The sequence below is a fragment of the Mesoplodon mirus genome, assembly GCF_964341445.2.
Source record: "Mesoplodon mirus genome assembly, chromosome: 14".
Classification (NCBI taxonomy): domain Eukaryota; kingdom Metazoa; phylum Chordata; class Mammalia; order Artiodactyla; family Ziphiidae; genus Mesoplodon; species Mesoplodon mirus.
Window position 1 is genome coordinate 22,939,901 of NC_138990.1, and position 23,494 is coordinate 22,963,394.

At 47.2% G+C, this 23,494-nt stretch overlaps 1 protein-coding gene across 2 annotated transcripts in view; it reads right to left on the minus strand.

Annotated features, from left to right (window-relative positions):
* UXS1 (UDP-glucuronate decarboxylase 1) overlaps window positions 1–23,494 on the minus strand; it is a 75,533-nt gene that overhangs the window by 40,505 nt on the left and 11,534 nt on the right. Inside the window, exons 2-5 of one of the 2 annotated variants that reach the window (XM_082643083.1) lie at window positions 18,266–18,293; window positions 16,925–16,973; window positions 15,772–15,815; window positions 4,471–4,531 (exon numbers count right to left, since the gene is read on the minus strand). In XM_082643083.1, the coding sequence (XP_082499209.1) occupies window positions 4,471–4,531; window positions 15,772–15,815; window positions 16,925–16,973; window positions 18,266–18,293 (182 nt within the window). Of the gene's footprint in view, window positions 1–4,470; window positions 4,532–15,771; window positions 15,816–16,924; window positions 16,989–18,265; window positions 18,294–23,494 lie in introns of both variants that reach the window. The other variant, XM_082643082.1, reaches the window with a different exon arrangement.

The window sequence follows — 23,494 nt, forward strand, 5'->3', positions numbered from 1 at the left end:
TAACACACTCCCAAGTAACTAATGGATCAAAGAATAAATTATAAGGGAAATTAGAAAATACTTTGAAATGAATGACAATGAAGAAACAGCATTCCCAAAACTTAGGGTATGCAGCCAAAGCAGTGAAATTCCTAGAAAGATACAAACTACCAAAACTAACTCAGGAAGAAACAGAAAACTGCATAGGTTTGTAACAAGAGATTGAATTAAGCCTAAGTGCAGATGCCTTCTCTGGTGAACTTCACCAAACATTTAAAGAAGACTTACAGTTGACTTTCAAACAACTCAGGGGTCAGGGGTGCCAAACAATCACACGGTGGGAAATCCAAGATAACTTTACAGTCAGTCCTCCACATTTGTGGTTCCACATCTGCAGATTCAACCAACCAGATTGTGTAGTATGGACTGCACTGTGTCTTTTTTTTTAAATAAATTTATGTATTTATTTATTTATTTTTCTTGGTTGCAGTGGGTCTTCATTGCTGCGTGTTGGCTTTCTCTAGTTGTGGCAAGCGGGGGCTACTCTTCATTGCGATGCGCAGGCTTCTCATTGCGGTGGCTTCTCTTGTTGTGGAACACGGGCTCCAGGTGTGTGGGCTTCAGAAATTGTGGCACGTGGGCTCAGTAGTTGTGTCTCGTGGGCTCTAGAGTGCAGGCTCAGTAGTTGCGGTGCACGGGCTTAGTTGCTCCATGGCATGTGGGATCTTCCCAGACCAGGGCTCGAACCCATGTCCCCTGCATTGGCAGGTGGACTCTTAACCACTGCGCCACCAGGAAAGTCCCTGTAGTGTGTCTTTACTGAAAAAAATCCACATATAAGTGCACTGGCACCGTTCAAACCCATGTTGTTCAAGGGTCAACTGTAATGCCAGATCTTCAAAGTCTTCCCAAAGAGTAGAAGAGGAAAAAACACTGCCCCATTTATCCTACAAGGCCATTATTACTCTGATACAAAAACCAGAAGACCTCATAAGAAAGGTAAATTCAAGACCAATATCTCTTATAAACATAGACATAAAAATCCTCAACAAAATATTAGCAAATCAAATCCAGCAATATATAAAAAAGGATTATACACGGTAATCAGCTGGGATTTATCACAGGTATGCAAGGTTGGTTGCAAAATGAAAAACTAGGAAGAGAAGGGAACTTCCTCCACCTGATGAAAGGCATCTCTGAAAACCCACAGCTAACAGGGCCCTTGATGGTGAAAGGCTGAAACCTTTCCCCTGAGATCAGGAACAAGACAAGGACGTCTGCTCCGCCCACTTCTATTCAACACTGTACTAGAGCGTCCAGCCAAGACAATTAGGCAAGAAGGTGAAATACAAAGCATCCATATTGAAAAGGCAAAAGCTAAACCACCTATAATTACAAATACCATGACCTGCATGAAAACCCTAAGGAATCCACTTAAAACTATTAGAACTCACCAACGAGTTGAGCAAGGTTGCAGGACATTAAGACAAAAATCAATTGTTTCTATTTACCAAGAGAATATGCAATATAAAAATGAAACTGGCAAAACAATTCAATTTATACTAGCATCAAAAAGGATAAGACACTTAGAATAAATTTAACAAAGACAGTACAAAATTTGTATTCTAAAAACTACCAAAAAAAAAGTTAAAAGAAACTACTGAAGACCTAAATAAATGGAAAGACACTCCATGTTCAAGAACCGGAAGACAATACTGTTAAGATGGCAATACTGCCCAAACTGACCTACAGATTCCATGTGTCTCTGTAAGAATCTCAGCTGGCTTCTTTGGAGAAACTGACAGGCTGGTCTTAAAATTCACAAGGAACTGTAATGGGTCCAGAACAGTCAAAATGATCTTGAAGAACAAAGGTGGAGGACCCACAATTCCCAGTTTCAAAACTTACTGCAAAGCTACAGTAATCAACGCACTGGGGTACTGGCACAAGGATAGGCATATAGATGAACAGACAGAATTGAGAGTCCAGAAATAAACATTCACATTTATGGTCAGTTCATTTTTGACACGGGTGGCAAGACAATTCAAGAGGCCATGATTAGTCTTGTCAGCCAACAGTGCTGGACCACTAGGCAGCCACATGCAAAAGGACGAGAGACCCTTATCTAAATCCACGTATAAAAATGAACACAAAATGGATCAGAGACCTAGATGTAAGATACTAAAGCTGTAAAACTCTTAGAAAAAAACATGGCAAATCTTTGTGACCTTGGATTAGGCAGTGACATCTTCTTCTTTTTTTTTAAAATAAATTTATTTATTTATTTATTTATTTATGGCTGCTTTGGGTCTTCATTGCTGCCCACATGCTTTCTCTAGTTGCGGTGAGCAGGGGCTACTCTTTGTTGTGGTGCGTGGACTTCTCATTGCGGTGGCTTCTCTTGTTGCAGGGCACAGGCTCTAGGTGCGTGGGCTTCAGGAGCTGTGGCACGTGGGCTCAGTAGTTGTGGCTCACGGACTCTAGAGCACAGGCTCAGCAGTTGTGGTGCACGGGCTTCTCGTAGTGGTGGCTTCTCTTGTTGCGGAGCACGGGCTCTAGGTGCGTGGGCTTCAGCAGTTGTGGCATGTGGCCTCAGTAGTTGTGGCTCGCGGGCTCTAGGTGCACGGGCTTCAGTAGCTGTGGCGCACAGGCTTAGGTGCTCCACGGCATGTGGGTTCTTCCTGGACCAGGGCTCGAACCCATGTTCTCTGCATTGGCAGGTGAATTCTTAACCACTGCACCACCAGGGAAGACCCTAGGCTATGACTTCTTAAATGTGACACCAAAGCACAAGGAACAAAAGAAAAAATAAGCTTCATCGATATTTAAAACTTCAAAGAGTACCATCAAGAAGGCAAAAAGACAACCCACAGAATGGGAAAAAAATACTTGCAAATCAAGTATCTGATAAGAAACTTAGATCTAGGATAAAGAACTCAATAATGAAAAGAAAAAGAACCCAATTTTAAAATGGGCTAAGTGTCCGAGTTGACATTTCTCCATGGAAGATACAGAAATGGCCAATAAGCCAATGAAAAGATGCTCAACATCGTCAGCCATCAGGAAATTCAAATCAAAACCACAGTGAGAGAGCACTTCACACCTACGAGCAGGGCTACAAACAAAGACCTATCATGACAAGCGTTGACAAGGACGTGGAGAATCGGACTCCTCATACACTGCTGCGTTTCATGGGATGTGAAATGGTGCAGCCGACGTGGCAAACAGTCTGGCAGTTTCTCCAAAGTTTAAAGAGCTGCCACATGACTCATAGGATAAATGGATAAATAAAATGTGTCCTATCCATACAATGGAATATTATTTGGTAATAAAAAGATATGAAGTACAGATAAATGCTGCAACATGAATAAATCTTAAAAACATGCCAGCTAGTCACAAAAGGCCAAACAGTGCATTATTCCACCTGTATGAATACCCAGAATTGGCTAATGTCCACAGACAGAAAGTAAACTCGTGGTTGCCTAGGGGTGGAGGGGCTGCGGAAATGGGGAGTGACTGCTCACAGGCTCAGGGTTTCTTTTGGGATGAAATGTTCTGAAATCGATGATGGCTGCACAACCCTGTGAATGTACTAAAAACGACTGAATTGTACACTTTAGGGGGTGAGTTGCACAGTACATGAATTATATCTCAACAAAGCTGGCACTTTTACAAAATGCAAAGGCGCCGATCTCTCTGGACACACTCTGCTGCATGGCACGCACATGGGGTCCTTTCACCGGTGAATTTGTACTCGCGTTTAACAAGCAGACCACTAGCCAAGGAAGCCCCCGGTGTATTTATCAAGGTGGTGTGTGAACCAGCAAAGGGTTTAAAAACCACTGCTCTGGAAAGTTTCACATTTCCTCAGAAAGTTACACACAGGGTCACCATACAACCTGGTAATTCCTCTCCTAGGTGTACATATACCCCAAAGGAGAGGAAACCTAGGCCCATAGAACCTTGTACCCAGCCGTATGTTCACAACAGCATTAATTCACAATAACCTCAAAGGAGAAACAACCAACCCCAAATGCCCATCAACTGACGACTGGATAACCAAAGTGTGGTATGACCACACAGTGGAATATTATTCAGCTCTAAAAAGGAATGAAGCCCGGATTCGTCTACAGCACAGACGAACCTTGGAAACATTGAAGTTTAAGAGAAAGACCACACGTTGTATCGTTTGAAATGCCCCAAACAGGCAAATCCATAGAGATGGAAAGTTGTTCCCGTGGTTGCCAGGAGCTGGGGACGCAGGGGGATGCGATGGGAAATGACTGCTGATGGCTATGGGGTTTCTTTGGGTGATAAAATGTTCTGGAATTAGGATGTGGAGCTGGTGCAGGACTCTGTGAACAAACCATAAACAACTGTATACGCTGAACTGTATACACTGTACCGGTGACTTTTATGGGTTGTGAATTACACTTCCATTTAAAAAGCAAATTTCTTGATTACAAATATGAATCAGATGTGTAAACTTACCAAAATTCTTTTACGGTCCTTTTCTGATAAAAATTTTACAGGCGGGTATTTCTGGGTGAAGCTGTATAACATAAAGAGATTATAAAACAAAGAGTCAAACATCTCATGTGAGTATTTTCTCTACTTGCCACCAATACAAATGCCGGATTTGAGAACTGCTACTATCCGCTCCCCTCTCTTCTCCAAAAGAGGGTTGCGGCAACCAAGCAAGCACTGGTTAATCTTGAGTTCAAGATCAACCTGGTCCTTGTTTACAGTCAAACAGGTGTGACATGTGATGCTATCCCTGGACAGGGAAAACGTCAGGAAGTACCAGCCACCGGCAGCCAGAGCTGAACACAAAACACGGGAGGGAGTGGCGTTCTCGAGATGCCATGCCCAGGCCTGGGAGGAAGAAATCGGCTGTGTGGAGTCACAGACCCGACCCTGCCGACTGTACCCCCAAGAGGAAGAGAAGGTGTTAAGTAAGACTCTTCCCCTGTTTGGGCAGTTTCACAACTCCAGCCTCCCCTACCCAGCTGGGGGCCCTGGACACAGCGACTGGGGATCAGCCCTTTCCGCCCACCATGGTCCGTCTGAACCCCTGTCTGGGGTCTCACCTTATCTTTCAATGCCTCTTGACCCCATCAAGGTGCCACCAGTCCCCAACCCACATGGATGTTCCAGGACTGGGGCAGCATAAAAGACATATAAAGTTTCAAAAGAGAGTTGATAAATAGAGACTTGAAATATCCACTCTTAAAGTGATTCGGTCAGAAACAAAAGGGCTTTTTAAAAAATGTGGAGAGAGCAGCTCTAAAGTTTGTTTTGTTTTTTTTTTTTCTTGCAGTACGCGGGCCTCTCACTGTTGTGGCCTCTCCCGCTGCGGAGCACAGGCTCCGGACGCACAGGCTCAGCGGCCATGGCTCACGGGCCCAGCCGCTCCGCGGCACGCGGGATCCTCCCGGACCGGGGCACGAACCTGCGTCCCCGGCATCGGCAGGTGGACTCCCAACCACTGCGCCACCAGGGAAGCCCTAAAGTTATTATTTTAACTGCAGATGTGCTGGGCAGGGGCCCTGTCATCATCCGCTGCACGCCGCAGCCGGGACGTGGAATGCACCTCCTTACAGTGGCTGAACTGAACGGAGCAGGACAGGTCCTCAGACAGAAGACCTTGAAGCAGGTGCTTCTCGTCTCCTGAAGGAGTGAAGCTCGCTGACAACAGAGCTGGGCGGGTTGGCAGTGCACGTGATCCCCGCCCCACCGTAGGAGCTTCCAAACTCTCAAAAGGTCAAGTTCGCCATGCAGACGCCCAACACAGGCAGGCAGCTGGGAGACGCCCAGGGGATGGTGAGAATGCCAGCCTTCCCGTGTCATTTCTGTGACCCTGTCCACACCCCTGGGGCAAGACCCCCAGGCGCTCTGGGCACCTCGGGCTTCTTGCTCCCTCGAGCCAGAGGGCTGCCCGCAAGCTGTCCTGGAACCCGGCCACCACAGCAAGCGCTTGATGAAGCGGCGCCAGGGAGGATGACAAAGCAAGCACTGGCCGGGGCAGCCTCCCACCTGCCCGGTACCCCATTCTCCGAGGGCCCGACACCCCTGCTCCAGCCTCAGTCTGAGCTCCCAGCATCCACGGGCCCAGGTGACTCAGCTCCATCCCACCCTCCCCGCGCTGCCCACCAGCCCGCTTCTCCTCCAGGCCGTCCTGACGCCTCCCTTCCCTCACCCACCCACCGAGAGTTCATCCCCTCCAGGCTCAAGGGTTTTAGAGAGAGTCACGGGGAGGGGGGGGCCAGGGCCGCACCCTGGGAATGAAGTGGGCGGAGGGAACACAGGACAAGACTCGTGCATCCAGGAAGAGGTGACCAATTTGTCCACTGAAACCGATTTTCATCCAAGTGGTGAGCTTGGAACAGTGCCTTGCATGAAAGCTTAACATGAAACCAGATACGCTATTTACACCAGGCAGGAAAAGCAAATGGTTTTCTTATAGGAAATATACTTAAAAGAAATAAAACTGAAGCAGACACAGCTGCCTGACACACAGTCACTGGTGCAGGATGACTAAGAAAACCACTTCAAACAGTGTGTGTTAATAAGCCCTTGATTTAAGAAACGCAACGCTGGCTGCTTTCGTGCCCTGTTTCTCTTCGACGTGTAACAACCAAGTTTCAGATTCCACGTGGGTGATCATGTTACTGAACGTTTAAAAAATGATCTCACGGCCCTCGTTCCTCACTTTGAGGACTCAGGGCACAAAGCTCTAGGTGGGAACCAGGTTCCTCCTGGGTGTGCACCCCCAGGCTGTGGTGACAGCCAGGTGACCCAGCTGGCCGTGCGAGGGGGGGCTGGCTCAGCCCCGAGCCCCAAGCTGGGTGGACAGGGCAAGGGCGAGGTGTGGGCTTCTTTAAGGCCAGGGCCCCTTTAAAATCCTACCCAGGTGTCGCTCACCCACGTATTTGTGTGTTCAGGCACCTTTTCCGGAGCACCTGTTCCAGGCCACGCCCTGCGCTGGGGACACAGCAGCCATGGGGCAGGGTAGGGAGGCCGCCCACCTGAAGCCTGCAGTTCTGAGGGAGACGCGGCAAGCAGGCAGAAGGAAGCGTGAACTCAGTAACGGGCCTTTCCTTACCCCCCAGATGGACCCCATGGTCACTAGTGATCCCATTCCACACTCTAACCCTCCTCTTTGTTAGGAGAGCCTAGGTACTTTTACTCAGAATTTCAATTAGCATTATTACCTGCTATCTATTCAAAGAATGTTTAAAGATGTGGAGATGGAATGAAACAGCATGCGATCCAACTATTACGAACTGCAGCGTGAGGTTAGGAGGACCCAAAGACCACAGAGTCACAACACCGTCAATCCACTAGACTTCAATAAAAAAATTAAAAAGAAAGAAAGAAAGAAAGAAAGAAAAGAAATCAAACTTGCCTGTACATTAGAATGACTTGGGGAGATGTGCAAACTCCCAAAGCCCAGTCTGCATGCTAGGCCAATAAGAGCATCATTGCAGGGAGTGGGGCCCAGGTGTCAGTACTCTCTAAAAACAAAACAAAACACGGCACTCCACGACCCAGGCTGCTAGGACGGCACTGACCCCTGTGCCTCCCTGTGTAAATTGCTGCTGACCTGTCAACTGTGTCCTTATTTCTTGGGGCCCCTCTGCCCCCAAGTGACGTATACGTGATCACATATTTCCTCCCGGTGACATTCTTATGCTGCCGGGGTCAGAATGGCTATGTAAACATTCCTATCTCACAAAGTCAGGAGGAATGAAACTAGACTGAGCTCCTCCAACTTCCACAAGGTCGCGTCCGCACCTGACCTTCTGACTCACCCAGTAACCAGGGCCCAGCTGTCGCCTGACTGGCTCACCCACTGGAGGGACAGGACCCTTTCAGGCTGAGTCACAGCAAAGCAGCCCCGAGGGGCGAGCACACACCCTCGGTGCCCAGCTTACAGGGAACTCTCACGGTTTCACAGGAATGAGTTACCAGAAAACTATTTAAGATTACAGTCATACGTGTGCTTCTCTTCCCGAGTTAAAAGGAACAAGAACATCACAGAAGTACCAAAGGGAACTGTATAATTCTCATAATTCAAGAGATCCTGTGTGTAAAGCCACTGCCTTAGAAAAGTTACCGAAATGATTCACTTTCTTTTCATAAGAAAGTTAATGCTATTCTCTAAAGAAAATGATCACTGGTGGGCAGATTTTTTCTTTCTTTTTCAGCCAAGGTAAAACTTGTGGTGGATTACTTCTTACTGTAAACAATTTATTTTTTAAAAAGCTTCAATTTAACATTCCTCAAATTACAGCAGTCCTATCAAAGGCAGGATTTCTGGTTCCCATCCAATGAAATGTTACAGGCAGTGTCATTTCAGCACCGAATAGTGGCAAGAGAGATTAAAGCACAAATAACCGCCTTCTATTCTTGATGGAATCAGTTAAAAAAACAAGGAACAACGTTTGCTCCAGTTAAGAACTGATAGCTTGCTGACTGCACAGGACTATCAGCTGAGGGCAGGAAGAGAGCGAACGAACACATCGAGTTTGATGAGTTTTCTCCATCCTCCTTTCTCCTTGATCATTTAATGAAAACACCGAGATCAAACAAAATTGCTCTCCATTTCTTCCTTCTTATTCTAGACTTGATAACAGGCTCACACAAGGCTAAGCACATCGTCCAAACACGTCCCAGGGGAAAAAAATATATACCAACTTTAATGAATGAATGTCTTCATTTTTCTTTTTTAAAGCTCTTAAGACCCAACCGTTACTCCAGACACTTGGGAGTTTGCTACACACACTCAAGGGAGAGGTCCCCGTGCCCGAGGCCAAGACAGAGATGGAGCCAAGACAAAGCATGAGCAGGACCCAGGACCTTCCTTTGGAAATCGATTCAAGTAAGAGTGTCCACGATCTAATACCGTTCTTCCCTCCCAGCCACTTCACCTGGACTCAGTTCTGGAAGCTTCCCGATGTACTGTCAGTAGGGGGACAAAAGCAAACGAATGACTGAATGGGATGATCACAGGCTCCCCATCCCTTACGTCCCATGGTGCTTCCATGTGGTCCTGGGTTCCAGGCCCAACATATGGCATTCCTACTTTGGAATCCTCTGAGACTGGTCAACAGGTGCTAGAAACCATCTGACCACCTGCTGGAGCCAAAAGAGGGCAGACGTGGCCTCAAACTGTGTGCCACGAATTTGCAGGAACTGAGAAATCCGCAGGGCTTGGGAAAGGAAGGTTGCAACACCCCTAGATCCTTCCTTCTACCAACATTCAGACTATTTGGGAATTTTATTGGCGGGGGGACCAATGACACTGATGTGGACATTTGTCTGAATCATCACAGGTTGCAGAAATCAAACTGACAGAGGGCCTTAGAGGAAAGGCTTTCCCATAGGATCTGGGGTCGGGCTTCAGGAAGACTCCTGAAAAACATCAATTAACTTTGTGTCTCCACACAACTAGGGCACCTACCAGGCACCGGTGGGGGACCACAGACACCTAAGGGGGCAGGAGGAACCCCCAGCGACTAGCTTGCGGGATCTCAGTTCCCAGGCCAGAGGCTGGGCCCAAGCTCCTGTGGTGGGAGCTCCGAGTCCAAACCGCTGCACTAACAGAGAACCTCAGACCCCCGGGAGTATCAACTGGAGTTTGAGGCCTCCCAGAGGATCTCATCTCAGCACCAAGACCCAGCTCTATCCAACTGCCTGCAAACTCCAGTGCTGGACACCTCGGGCCAAACAACCACTAAGACAGGAATACAACCCCACCCATCAAAAAAAAAAAAAAAAAAAAAAAAGAAATGACAAAAAATATGTCACAGACGAAGGAGCAAGGTAAAAACCTACAAGACCAAATAAATGAAGACGAAATAGGCAACCTTCCTGAAAAAGAATTCAGAGTAATGACAGTAAAGATGATCCCCAAATCTCAGAAACAGAATGAGGAAAATACAAGAAACATATTACAAGGATCTAGAAGAACTAAAGAGCAAACGAACAGGGATGAACAACACAATAACTGAAATTAAAAATACTCTAGGGCCTCCCTGGTGGCGCAGTGGTTGAGAGTCCGCCTGCCGATGCAGGGGATGCGGGTTCGTGCCCCGGTCTGGGAGGATCCCATATGCCGCGGAGCGGCTGGGCCCGTGAGCCATGGCCGCTGGGCCTGCGCGTCCGGAGCCTGTGCTCCGCAACGGGAGAGGCCACAACAGTGAGAGGCCCGCATACCGCAAGAAAAAAAAAAAAAAAAAAAAAAAAAAAAAAATACTCTAGAAGGAATCAATAGCAGAATAACTGAGACAGAGAATGGATAAGTGAGCTGGAAGATAAAATACTGGAAATAACTACCGTAGAGCAGAATAAAGACAAAAGAATGAAAAGACTTGAGGACAGTCTCAGAGACCTCTAGGACAATATTAAACGCACCAACATTTGAATTACGGGGTCCCAGAAGAAGAAGAGAAAAGGAAAGGGTCTGAGAAAATATCTGAAGAGATTATAGTTGAAAACTTCCCTAACATGGGAAAGGAAATAGCCAATCAAGTCCAGGAAGCGCAGAGAGTCCATACAGGATAAACCCAAAGAGAAATACACCAAAACACATATTAATCAAACTATCAATAGTTAAACACAAAGAAAAAATATTAAAAGCAGCAAGGGAAAAGCAACAAATAACACACAAGGGAATCCTCATAAGGTTAACAGTTGATCTTTCAGCAGAAACTCTGCAAGCCAGAAGGGAGTGGCAGGACATATTTAAAGTGATGAAAGAGAAAAACCTACAACGAAGATTACTCTACCCAGCAAGGATGCCATTCAGATTTGAAGGAGAAATTAAAACCTTTACAGACAAGGAAAAGTTAAGAGACTTCAGCACCACCAAACCAGCTTTACAACAAATGCTAAAGGAACTTCTCTACACAGGAAACAAAAGAGCAGTAAAAGACCTACAAAAACAAAACCAAAACAATTAAGAAAATGGTAATAGGAACATACATATCAATAATTACCTTTAATGTAAATGGATTAAATGCTCCAACCTAAAGACATAGACTGGCTAAATGGATACAAAAATAAGACCCATATATATGTTGCTTACAAGAGACCCACTTCAGACCTAGGGACACATACAGACTGAAAGTGAGGGGATGAAAAAAGATATTCCATGCAAATGGAAATCGAAAGCTGGAGTAGCAATACTCAGACAAAATAGACTTTAAAATAAAGACTATTATAAGAGACAAAGAAGGACACTACATAATGTTCAAGGAATCAATCCAAGAAGATATAATAATTGTAAATATTTATGCACCCAACACAGGAGCACCTCAATACATAAGGCAAATATTAACAGCCATAAAAGGGGAAAGCAACAGTAACACAATCATAGTAGGAGACTTGAACACCCCACTTTCACCAATGGACAGAACAGCCAAAATGAAAATAAATAAGGAAACACAAGCTTCAATTAATTGATATTTATAGGACATTCCATCCAAAAACAACAGAATACACTTTCTTCTCAAGTGCTCATGAAACATTCCCCAGGACAGACCATATCTTGGGTCACAAATCAAGCCCTGGTAAATTTTAGAAAACTGAAATCGTATCAAGTATCTTTTCTGACCACAATGCTATGAGACTAAATATCAATTACAGGAAAAAAACTGTAAAAGATACAAACACATGGAGGCTAAACACTACGATACTAAATAACCAAAGCGATCACTGAGGAGGAAATCAAAAAATACCTAGAAACAAATGACAATGAGAATATGATGATGCAAAACCTATGGGATGCAGCAAAAGCAGTTCTGAGAGGGAAGTTTATAGCAAACAATCCTACCTCAAGAAACAAGAAAAATCTCAAATAAACAACCTAACCTTACACTTAAAGCAATTAGAGAAAGAAGAACAAAAAAACCCCAAAGTTAGCAGAAGGAAAGAAATCATAAAGATCAGATCAGAAATAAATGAAAAAGAAATGAGGGAAACAACAGCAGAGATCAATAAAACTAAAAGCTGGTTTGTTGAGAAGATAAACAAAATTGATAAACCATTAGCCAGACTCATCAAGAAAAAAAGGGAGAAGACTCAAATCAACAGAACTAGGAATGAAAAAGAAGTAACAACTGACACTGCACAAATACAAAAGGATCATGAGAGATTACTACAAGCAACTATATGTTGATAAAATGGACAACCTGGAAGAAATGGACAAATTCTTAGAAAAGCACAACCTCCTGAGACTGAACCAGGAAGCAATACAAAATATAAACAAACCAATCACAGCACTGAAACACAGAAACTGTGATTAAAAATCTGCCAACAAACAAAAGTCCAGGACCAGATGGCTTCACGGGCGAATTCTATCAAACATTTAGAGAAAAGCTAACACCTATCCTTCTCAAACTCTTCCAAAATATAGCAGAGGGAGGAACACTTCCAAACTCATTCTACAAGGCCACCATCACCGTGATACCAAAACCAGACAAAGTTGTCACAAAGAAAGAAAACTACAGGCCAATATCACTGATGAACATAGATGCAAAAATCCTCAACAAAATACTAGCAAACAGAATCTAACAGCACATTAAAAGGATCATACCCCATGATAAAGTGGGGTTTACCCCAGGAATGCAAGGATTCTTTAATATACGCAAATCTATGTGTTCTACCATATTAACAAATTGAAGGATAAAAACCATATGATCATCTCAACAGATGCAGAAAAAGCTTGACAAAATTCAACACTCATTTATGATAAAACTCTCCAGAAAGTGGGCATAGAGGGAACTTACCTCAACATAATAAAGGCCATATATGACAAACCCACAGCCAACATTGTCCTCAATGGTGAAAAACTGAAACCATTTCCTCTAAGATCAGGAACAATGCAAGGCTATCCACTCTCATCACTATTATTCAACATGGTTTTGGAAGTTTTAGCCACAGCAATCAGAGAAGAAAAAGAAATAAAAGGAATACAAATCGGAAAAGAAGTAAAACTGTCACTGTTTGCAGATGACATGATACTATACACAGAGAATCCTGAAGATGCTAACAGAAAAGTACTAGAGCTAATCAATGAATTTGGTAAAGTAGCAGGATACAAAATTAATGCACAGAAATCTCTTGCATTCCTATACACTAATGATGAAAAATCTGAACGAGAAATGAAGGAAACACTCTCATTTACCACTGCAACAAAAAGAATAAAATATCTAGGAATAAACCTACCTAAGGAGAAAAAAGACTTGTATGCAGAAAACTATAAGACACTGATGAAAGAAATGAAAGATGATACAAACAGATGGAGAGATATACCACGTTCTTGGATTGGAAGAATCAACATTGTGAAAATGACTATACTACCCAAAGCAGTCTACAGATTCAGTGCAATCCTTATCAAACTACCACTGGCATTTTTCACAGAACTAGAACAAAAAATTTCACAATTTGTATGGAAATACAAAAGACCCTGAATAGCCAAAGCAATCCTGAGAAAGAAAAATGGAGCTGGAGGAATCAGGCTCCCAGATTTCAGACTATAGTACAAAGCTACAGTAATCAAGACAGTATGGTACTGGCACTAAAACAGAAATATAGAACAATGGAACAGGACAGAAAGCCCAGAGATAAATCCATGCACATATGGTCACCTTATCTTTGATAAAGGAGGCAAGAGTATACAACGGAGAAAAGACAGCCACTTCAACAAGTGGTGCTGGGAAAACTGGACAGCTACATGCAAAAGAATGAAATTAGAACAATTCCTAATGCCATACACAAAAATAAACTCAAAATGGATTAAAGACCTAAATGTAAAGCCAGACACTATAAAACTCTTAGAGGAAAACATAGGCAGAACACTCTATGACATAAATAACACCAAGATCTTTTTTGTTCCACTTCCTATAGTAATGTAAATAAAAACAATAAACAAATGAGACCTAATGAAACTTAAAAGCTTTTGCACAGGGGCTTCCCTGGTGGTGCAGTGGTTGAGAGTCCTCCCGCCAATGCAGGGAACACGGGTTCGTGCCCCGGTCCGGGAAGATCCCACATGCTGTGGAGCGGCTAGACCCGTGAGCCACGGCCGCTGAGCCTGCGCGTCCAGAGCCTGTGCTCTGCAACGGGAGAGGCCACAACAGTGAGAGGCCCGCGTACCGCAAAAAATGCTTTTGCACAGCAAAGGAAACTACAAACAAGATGAAAAGACAACCCTCAGAATGGGAGAAAATATTTGCAAACGAAGTAACTGACAAAGGATCAATCTCAAAAATACACAAGCAGCTCATGCAGCTCAATATCAAAAAAACAAACAACCCGGGCTTCCCTGGTGGCGCAGTGGTTGAGAGTCCACCTGCCGATGCAGGGGACACGGGTTCATGTCCCAGTCCAGGAAGATCCCACATGCCGCGGAGCGGCTGGGCCCGTGAGCCATGGCTGTGAAGCCTGCGTGTCTGGAGCCTGTGCTCCGCAATGGGAGAGGCCACAACAGTGAGAGGCCCGTGTACCGCAAAACAAACAAACAAACAAAAAAACCCAATCCAAAAATGGGCAAAAGACCTATATAGACATTTCTCCAAAGATATACAGATTGCCAACAAACACATGAAAGGATGCTCAACATCACTAATCATTAGAGAAATGCAAATCAAAACTACAGTGTGGTATCACCTCACACCGGTCAGAATGGCCATCATCAAAAAATCTACAAACAATAAATGCTGGAGAGAGTGTGGAGAAAAGGGAACCCTCCTGCACTGTTGATGAGAATGTAAACTGATACGGCCACTATGGAGAACAGTATGGAGGTTCCTTAAAAAACTAAAAGTAGAACTACCTTACGGACCCAGCAATCCCACTACTGGGCATATACCCTGAGAAAACCATAATTCAAAAAGAGTCATGTACCAAAATGTTCACTGCAGCTCTACCTACAATAGCCAGGACATGGAAGCAACCTAAGGGTCCATCGACAGATGAACGGATAAAGAAGATGTGTCACATATATACAATGGAATATTACTCAGCCATAAAAAGAAATGAATTTGAGTTATTTGTAGTGAGTTGGATGGACCTAGAGTCTGTCATACAGAGTGAAGTAAGGCAGAAAGAGAAAAACAAATACCGTATGCTAACACATATACATAGAATCTTTAAAAAAAGGTTCTAAAGAACCTAGGGGCAGGACAGGAATAAACACGCAGATGTAGAGAATGGAGTTGACACGGGGAGGAGGAAGGGTAAGCTGGGACGAAGTGAGAGAGTGGCATGGACATAGATACACTACCAAACGTAAGGTAGATAGCTAGTGGGAAGCAGCCGCGTAGCACAGGGAGATCAGCTCGGTGCTTTGTGACCACCTAGAGGGGTGGGATAGGGAGGGTGGGAGGGAGACACAAGAGAGAGGGGATACGGGGATATACGTATGCATATAGCTAATTCACTCTGTTATACAGCATAAACTAACACAACATTGTAAAGCAATTATACTCCAATAAAGATGTTAAAAAAATCATTTAAATAAATTTTTTTTCTGGAGAGAGCCCATAGCTTCCATCAGAAATAGTTTTTAATGAGCAAAGGAAAAAAAGATTTAAAAACAATGCATCCGAATTTTAGAGTAAAAATTGACGTTCTCATGGAAAAGTCCCTGTCTTGAAAGTGCCCTGTATCTTTGAAATTACAGAGTTAATTACTCAGCTGAGATGAACTGACATTAGATATTGACCTTCTAAGGTCAGTAAGATATAAGTATTTTCTTAGACACAAAAGAAAAGGTACACATACCTTTTTTCCAAATCTCTGATTTTCTCTCTTAGTGGTTCAACAATCTAAAACAAAAATAACCAGTATCAGTTTTCAAGCAGAAACCCAGTCCTCCGCCACATGCACCCATTCTGATGTTCCAGACGGACAGGACGTGATGTGAAACAGATTTTAATTCTTTCTACGATTCACCTCCAGCTTGAGGTTAAGACCCCGTGACTCACAATCCTAGAATCGAGATACTGAACCGCGTGTTGGAATCTCTCACTCCAGAGATGCCTAAGCTCTCAGGAAATTCACCTTTTTCCTTCCCGACCTCACGGGCAACATCAAAGGTGGTTCAGGCTCGTGAAAACAGGTGATCACCACCCCCGCTTCTCTTCAGGTGAGAGAGAGGAGCCCTGGGGGCTGCCCCCGGTGTGTCGCCTGCCATCAACACAGCGCCTGCGTCGCACACCGTGTGTCCACAGCATTCACGGGCCAGGGCCGGGCTGCACAGGATGACCGGTATGTGCCTCCAAATCACAGTGAGCGGCCCCCAGCCCTCCCACAGCCCATATTACAACAGTCTGTCTGCACCGACACTGGACTAAAACACGAGCAATTATTTTAACCAGAAGGTGTGAAGTGGGCTAGAGTTGCCGGCTTTCAGTGAGGCAGGCCGCAGCCTCCCCTCCGCTCGTGCGCCCACCCTGCTCTGTGTGTCCGTTCGTGCGCCCACCCTGCTCTGTGTGTCCGCTTGTGCGCCCGCCCTGCTCTGTGTGTCCCCAGGTCCTCGCAAACGAGTCAGGCCGTGTTTCCTGTTGGCACCTGCTCAGGTGAGTGGAGGGCGGCCCCTGCCCCCATCCCTGGTGAAGGTCCTCACTGCCGTTCCTCTAAGGAAGCCTGGAAAGGCTCCCCTGAAAAGTCACATAAGAGCATAAATCCATCTTGCCTGTAGGGCAGAATTTAACAGACTGCACCTTTACAAATGGACAAATGCTGACACAGAGGTGCGGCCACAGCCTAATAAACAGAAAGTCTCTTCTTAAATGAGGGAATGATTTCTTGCGAGATGGTTTCAGAATCACAGGTCGGCATGAAGCGGCCACAATAAAGATACCAGCGCAAGCAAAGGAACTAAGTGGACAAATGAGCAGGAAAAGGAGGGGCAAAGTTTGGAAAAGAGACTAACCTCTTCAATCTTGCTTTCAATCTTGAGTTCACCATTTTCCTGGATGGACCTGTTGAGGAGAAAACTACAAAACTGAGACCAGTTGAAAGACTTTGTGACTCCCAGGTGTATTTCTGAACAAATCACCACAACACAGGCCAAAGGCTGCATGTTGCCCCCTCCCTCCCTGAGGACCCGTCCCGGGCACCAACCCCCCAGGATGGCGAGGGAGGAGGGGGCTGGAGGTAGCCCTCAGCCCCGTACCCCAGGCTCACCGCCACCTTACGGGGCGCTTCTGTTCAACTAAGACCATCTCACTTTCACATTCCACCCAACAAGGGATTGTAAATTAGAGGCAGGAAGCGTGTCTATAGGGAGTACAAGTTTCTCTGCTGGGCTTTCCTGGGATTTAATGCAAAATGGAGTTTTTCCAAGTGCAAAGACAGAGCTCCTTTAATGGGGCCTGAGCAGCCCTCCAGCCACACACAGGGGCCTCTGTCAGGAGACACACACCAGCCCCGGCGGGAGGAACTGGGTCAACACGGCCCCAGCCGCCCTGCAAACCCCGCGGGACGTGAAGAGCCCTGTGGGGGCAGAGCGACCCTCCCCGGCTGCCCGCAGCTGCGCCGACTTCCCAAACCTGCTGTCACCACGGTGCGACTGCTGCTCTTTGATTGTCACACCAAGAAATACAAAGTGGAGGGGATTTTTCTTTAAATGTAAAACTGTACTCAGGGCACCAACTTTGTTTTTACAGTGAATACAGTAATACTTATTACTTTCGCTGATTTTTTTTTTTTTTTTTAAGAATACTGACACAAGGATTTGACTTTTACAAGTGGCCCTCATGCTCTGCTGAGCAACACAAACGATGCTCACTCAGGCCAGAAGGTCCCCGGGCCCTCCCTCCCCTGGGACGGACAGTGGTCTCAAGCATCCATTGGTCTGCTCCTGGGGGTGAGGGCAGCCTCGGTTTCCCTAAGAGGCTTTGGAAAGGTGCCCCTGAGTGCTTTGCTCAAGCCGCCCAGAAATGCCATTTACATTTCAGGAGCCTGAAAGCTCAGGTCCACCCTCTCCTGTCTACAAGGCCAGGGAGGCCTGAGGCGGGCACCACCAAGGAGCCGCCACGGCTGCCTCGAGATTCACCGTCACATCTGAGCTGGACTGGGGTCAGCGTGATAACCAGCTGCGTCCTCCAGAGCACCCCAGGAGAGAAGACGAGCTGGACGTGTGAACAGCAAGAAGCTCAGTTCCGCTTTTACGTCGTCCTCAATCAGCCCATGACATCATGGTGTATATGTATAACCATGAAATGTATCCTTTCAACCCAAACATAACAGCCGAGTTATTAAAAACAATTACCTCATATTAACCAAGTTGCCCCAAATAGCTGTAAGAGAAAGAAAAAGGAAAAGTCAATATTTAAGTTCATAACATTCAAGGACTCCAACTAATATATTAATTTTTAACCAATATCTTAAAGTTGCCTATGAAAACTGTAGCTCACGAAGACAATAAAATGCACACTTTCAAAATAATAAGTCCTGGGACTTCCCTGGAGGTCCAGCGGTTAGGACTCCGTGCTTCCACTGCAGGGGGTGCAGGTTCGATCCCTGGTCGGGGCACCAAGACCCTGCATGCTGCACGGTGCGGCCAAGAATACATACATACATACCTACATAAATAAAATAATAAGTACGACTAAACATAAGCGAAAAGATGACCCTATATACCCCTAACTCTGGCATAACCTTTTGGGGCCTGGAGTGCCATGGTGCACATGTGCTTTGATATGCAGTACGTCCCCAGCCTTTGAGGAAGAGCCAGTCATGGGAATCAAAGAACTGAAAGAATAAAAGAGATCCCAGGCCTCAGTCCAACCTCTCCCGTCCAATGTTGACGAGACCGAGACTCAGAGAAGTAGAGGATGGCCTGACCCTGTGGCCGTCCTCTCTCTCAGCCCTCACCCAGCTCCCCTACATCACAGCCTCATCTGCTGGGCCACCTCCTTGACGGCAGACACCTGAGTAACCGTGTCTAAACCAGTCCGGCTGCCGCAGTGGATTTTACCAGGGGTGACTTTACAGACACAGTAGATCACGACACGCACTTGAAGTTACTGACCAGAGGGTACCTCACAGAGAGACGCCCACGTTTAGAGAACGGTGTCGCTAAGGCTCTGTCCGCATCCCGACACGGCCCCCACGTGACCACGCCCCCAGTGATGCGCACCTCTCGAGGCCAGGAGCGCTCAGGTGCTACCAGACTCTGGGGAAAGCAGGGAGCAAATACACACACACCCTGGAGTCTGGGGCTGGCAATTCTGTGAGCTTGGGAAAGCCCTGAGGTGAAGGGCGACACTAGGCATGTTCTCACTGCATCTGCCGATACCCAGCAGGGGGTTAATAAACGTTTACTGCAGAGTTCTCAGTGTCCAAAATCATGCTCCTCGCAAGAGATCCCCATTGTGAACACGGGGCATGATGAAACCATAAAAGCACAGCCCTCTTCAAATACAAGAAGAAACTATGATCGAAAAGATGAGCAATAAATAAGTAGAAAGTGGCAAGTAAGCAAGAAATGGGAGAAATTAAAATGAGGCTGTACTATATTCATTACTCATTACAAAACAAAGAATGTTTGTGCCTTTGGACCATGTGATCTTACTTTTGAGGATTATCCTCAGGAAATAAGTATACACACAAGAAAGCTGCCTTCACAAGTCACAGCCTTATTTATAATTAAAGAAAAAAAGAATAAACCAAAATACATTACAATTGGGGAACTATTACATAAATTATGATATAGCCATTCACGTGATAAAATCATAAAGTCATTAAATATGACTAACAATTATCAAAAAAGATAAGCGATAACAGGTGTTGGTGAGGGTGCAGAGGAAAGGGAACCCTGGTTCTCTCACTGTGGGAATGTAAACTGGTGCAGCCGTTACAGAAAATGGTACAGAGGTTCCTCAAAAAATTAAAAACTGAACTACCACGATCCAGCAATTCCACTCCAGGGTATTTATCCAAAGGCAATGAGAACACTAATTCCAAAGGATACATGTACCTCTATGTTCACCGCGGCACTATTCACAATAGCCAGGATACAGAAGCAAGCTGAGTGTCCACTGACGGATGAATGGGTATAGAAGGTATGGTGCATATACGCGATGGAATATGATTCAGCCGTAAAAAGATGGAAATGCTGCCGTTTGTGGCAACATTGCTGGATCCTCAAGGCATTACACCAAGTGAAATGTCAGAGAAAGACAAATACCGTAGGATCTCACTTACATGCAGAATCTAAAAACAAACAACAAAAACCCAAGCTCACAGGTACAGAGAACAGATCAGCGGTTGCCAGACGTGGGAGGTGGGAGGTGAGGGATGGGTGGTGTGAAGTGCGGTTAAACTAAGTCCTGGGGATGTCGTGTACAGCATGTGACTGTAGTCAACAACACTGTCCTGAGTATTTGAAGGAAGCTGCTAAGACAGTGAGTCTTCAAAGATCTCATCACGCATGCACACAAATCTGTAACTGTGTGGTGACGGATGTTAAGTAAACTTATGGTGATCGTTTCCCAATACACACGCACACTGAATCATCACAGGTACACGTGAAACTAGTAAAACGTTATATGTCAATTACATCTCAATAAAAATACGGCAACAAAACCATGCTGCAACCTGATAAGGCAGGTGTGACAGCCCCAGACAAGAAAATATATCTGCTACTAAAAATTACACAGAAAAAAAAAGACCATCTGAAGACGCCAAAATACTGAGTTCAAGTGCTGATGTGACTAGTTTTTCCTTGTATCTATGTGCTTACCTTGCTATGTAAAAAGGACGGAAAACATTCTTGAGCCCCTGCTAAGCTGCATGCCCCCTGTCCCCAGTCTGTATCTGGGTCACTGCTCACCTGGGATGCCAGGTGTCCGTGAACCAGGAGGTGCAGACCCTGCGACACTTGTCTTCACTGTGGACCTGAAATGAGTACCTTGTCTCATTCCGGCTTTAGGATTAGCTCCTCGTCAAAACAGCCCAGAAGCGTCCCCCTCTCTCTGTGCCAGGGAACTAACTGCACGCGAGAATGACCCAGCCCTAAGGTGCTTTCCGAGTGGTGACAGCCTTTTGACCATCTTCCCAAATCCTCCCTCGGTTATTAGTTTATTCCGTTTTCTCCTTCTTAACCTCTTCTTGAATCTGTTGAAAACGTCCATTTTGGAGACATTTCTCGGTCCTCCTGTGGTCACCTAGACCACCTGAGAGCAGGTAAGGCTGCCAGCCCTCCCGGGAAGTAGACACACAGTCTCCCGAGTCATCCCCCCACCCCACCAGGGCTCTGCTTTATTGTCTCTCCCTCGGGAAGCGTGGGCGGCCCTGGGATCTGCTGGGGAAGACGCGCACCGAAGGAGCTTCACGGCCCTTTACAAATGGATAATGCGGACGGTGGGCGGGAAATGCCCCTTCGCGGGCACCTGGACACGCGCCCTCCTCCCCAGCTGCTCTTCCCCGCCCACCCCAGGGCTTCGTGACCCCCCCTCCTCACCATCGGACCTCCTTGCAGCCCCCTGCTCCCACAGAACTCCGCACCTCCTCACCACTTCAGCTGCCTTTACAGGGGTCTCCGGGCACCTCGGCTGGGCACTCCATTCACGGGACAGCCCCCACCTCCCCGCTGCAGGGGATGCTGTGGCCCCCTGTGTGGCCATGGTGACCACGGCACACCTCTTTTTAATTGGCGGCTTACGGTGGGTCTCCCTGCAAGAGCAGGAGTTTCCTTATTCACACTCAAAACACCAAGCACGGGCAGGCCAGGCACCAAAACCAGCCCAACGGAGGTCAGGGAATGTTTTTCCTTTCTTACAAACATCATTTGCTTAGTCCTTTTTATCTTCAGAAGCAGAGCCACCTTCTGGGCTCAGAAGGAGAGGGATGCCCTGGGAGGAGAACGGCAGCAGAGGTCCCTGGGGAGGGAAGACGAGGCTGCAGGTCAGGGTGGGCCTCCGGGGCTGTGTTCCTGACAAGCTCCCCCGAGGATTCTGCCCATGAACCGGATGCGGGCACCACTGCTTCCCCTTTGGTAGCCGGCCCCTGGTTAGCAGGTGACCAGCATCACTCAGTGTGGGGAAGGCAGCAGGGTTTCAGCACCAGAGGAAGCAGGGGTGTGAGGGGCAGACGGGCAGAGGAGAAGTGAGCTGAAAGCAGAGGACGGGGCGTCAGGATAGGCCGGGAGGTCAGGGCGGGTGTGACACGGGTGCTGTCACAGGCTAAGAGCTCGGGGGCGGCTGTGGGAGGGGTAACGGCTGGGACAAGCGCACTCTCGGCTCCCCCTCCATCCCACAGTGACGGGGAGAGGTGTCTAACGGGGGGCAGGAACGGAGGCCTGGGGCAGGAGGCCGGCGGCCCCAGCCTGGGTCTCGGGACAAGGCCAAGGTGGCGCAGGGACTCGGTGGCGCTGGAATGACCCCAGGGCCCTTCCAGGGGCCTCCTGGGCTCACCGTTTCCAAGCCCAAGGTCACGCTGTCACTCCCACGTCACAGCTGAAGACCAGAGCCAAGAGGAGCACCTGTGACCTGTCAGGTCACCTCACAGCCGTGTGACAGGGCCATGCGGGGGTCTCGTTCCCAGGCCTGCATGGCCCGTCTAGGGCCCGGGCTCATCCCCACTCCCACGGAGACAGGTGCCTTGTTTTCCCCAAACCGGGCTGCTAAGCTCATTCCCCCCAGACGCCCGTGGGACACGTGATCAAACCCAAACTGAGCATCGAGACCTCGTGAAATCCTCAGGGCCACGCAGCCCACTGATCGAGGAAGATACTCCACCTGCGCAGGTAAGAAATGCTTCATCCAGAGGTGGATTCACAATGGAAACCCGTGCCGCCCAGGCTCCTGGGCTCATCCGAACCACGCACCGTCTGCAGAGAAAGTTCCAGGACGCTGCAGTGCGGTGCCTTCCCCTGGCCGCCCTTGCTCCTCCCGGGTCCTGAGACGGGGCTCATCAGAGGCCAGGCCCAGCCCGTCCGCTGCACTCCGCAGCGTCAGCGTGATGTTCAGAGACCGAGAACCTCCCTGGTGCCACAGGTGACACATCCCATCAGAGGAGGGGTCCTGGCCCTCCCCACAGTCTGGGCAGCCGGTCAGAACCAGCGTGCATGTGGGCCTCGGTTGCTGAAACACCGGATCCTGCAGCCCAGGGCCAGCCAGCAGGACCGCAAACGCCCGAGGGCAGACAGGTCACCCACAGGGGCTCCAACAACCACGCCGGCCGAGCTGTCCTCAGGGGCAGACTTGCCAGCCGAGTCTCCGGGAAGGGGACCCTCCAGCCCCGCTGTGTGAGTCCCAACCGTCAGGCTAGACTCCACCAGAGAACAGACTCTGCTTTTCAAATTCCCACCCCACAGACCCATGAGCGTGGTGAAACAGCCGCTGCTCTGTGCCAGCAAGTCCTGAAGTGGTCGGTCACGCAGCGAAACAACCAGAACCAGAGCACCGACAGGTGCTTTAATCTCCCATCGACCCAGGATCCGGGCAAAGTTCCTCCCGCCTGGGCAGAAAGGGTGGCTGAGGTCCCAGGGGCCCCC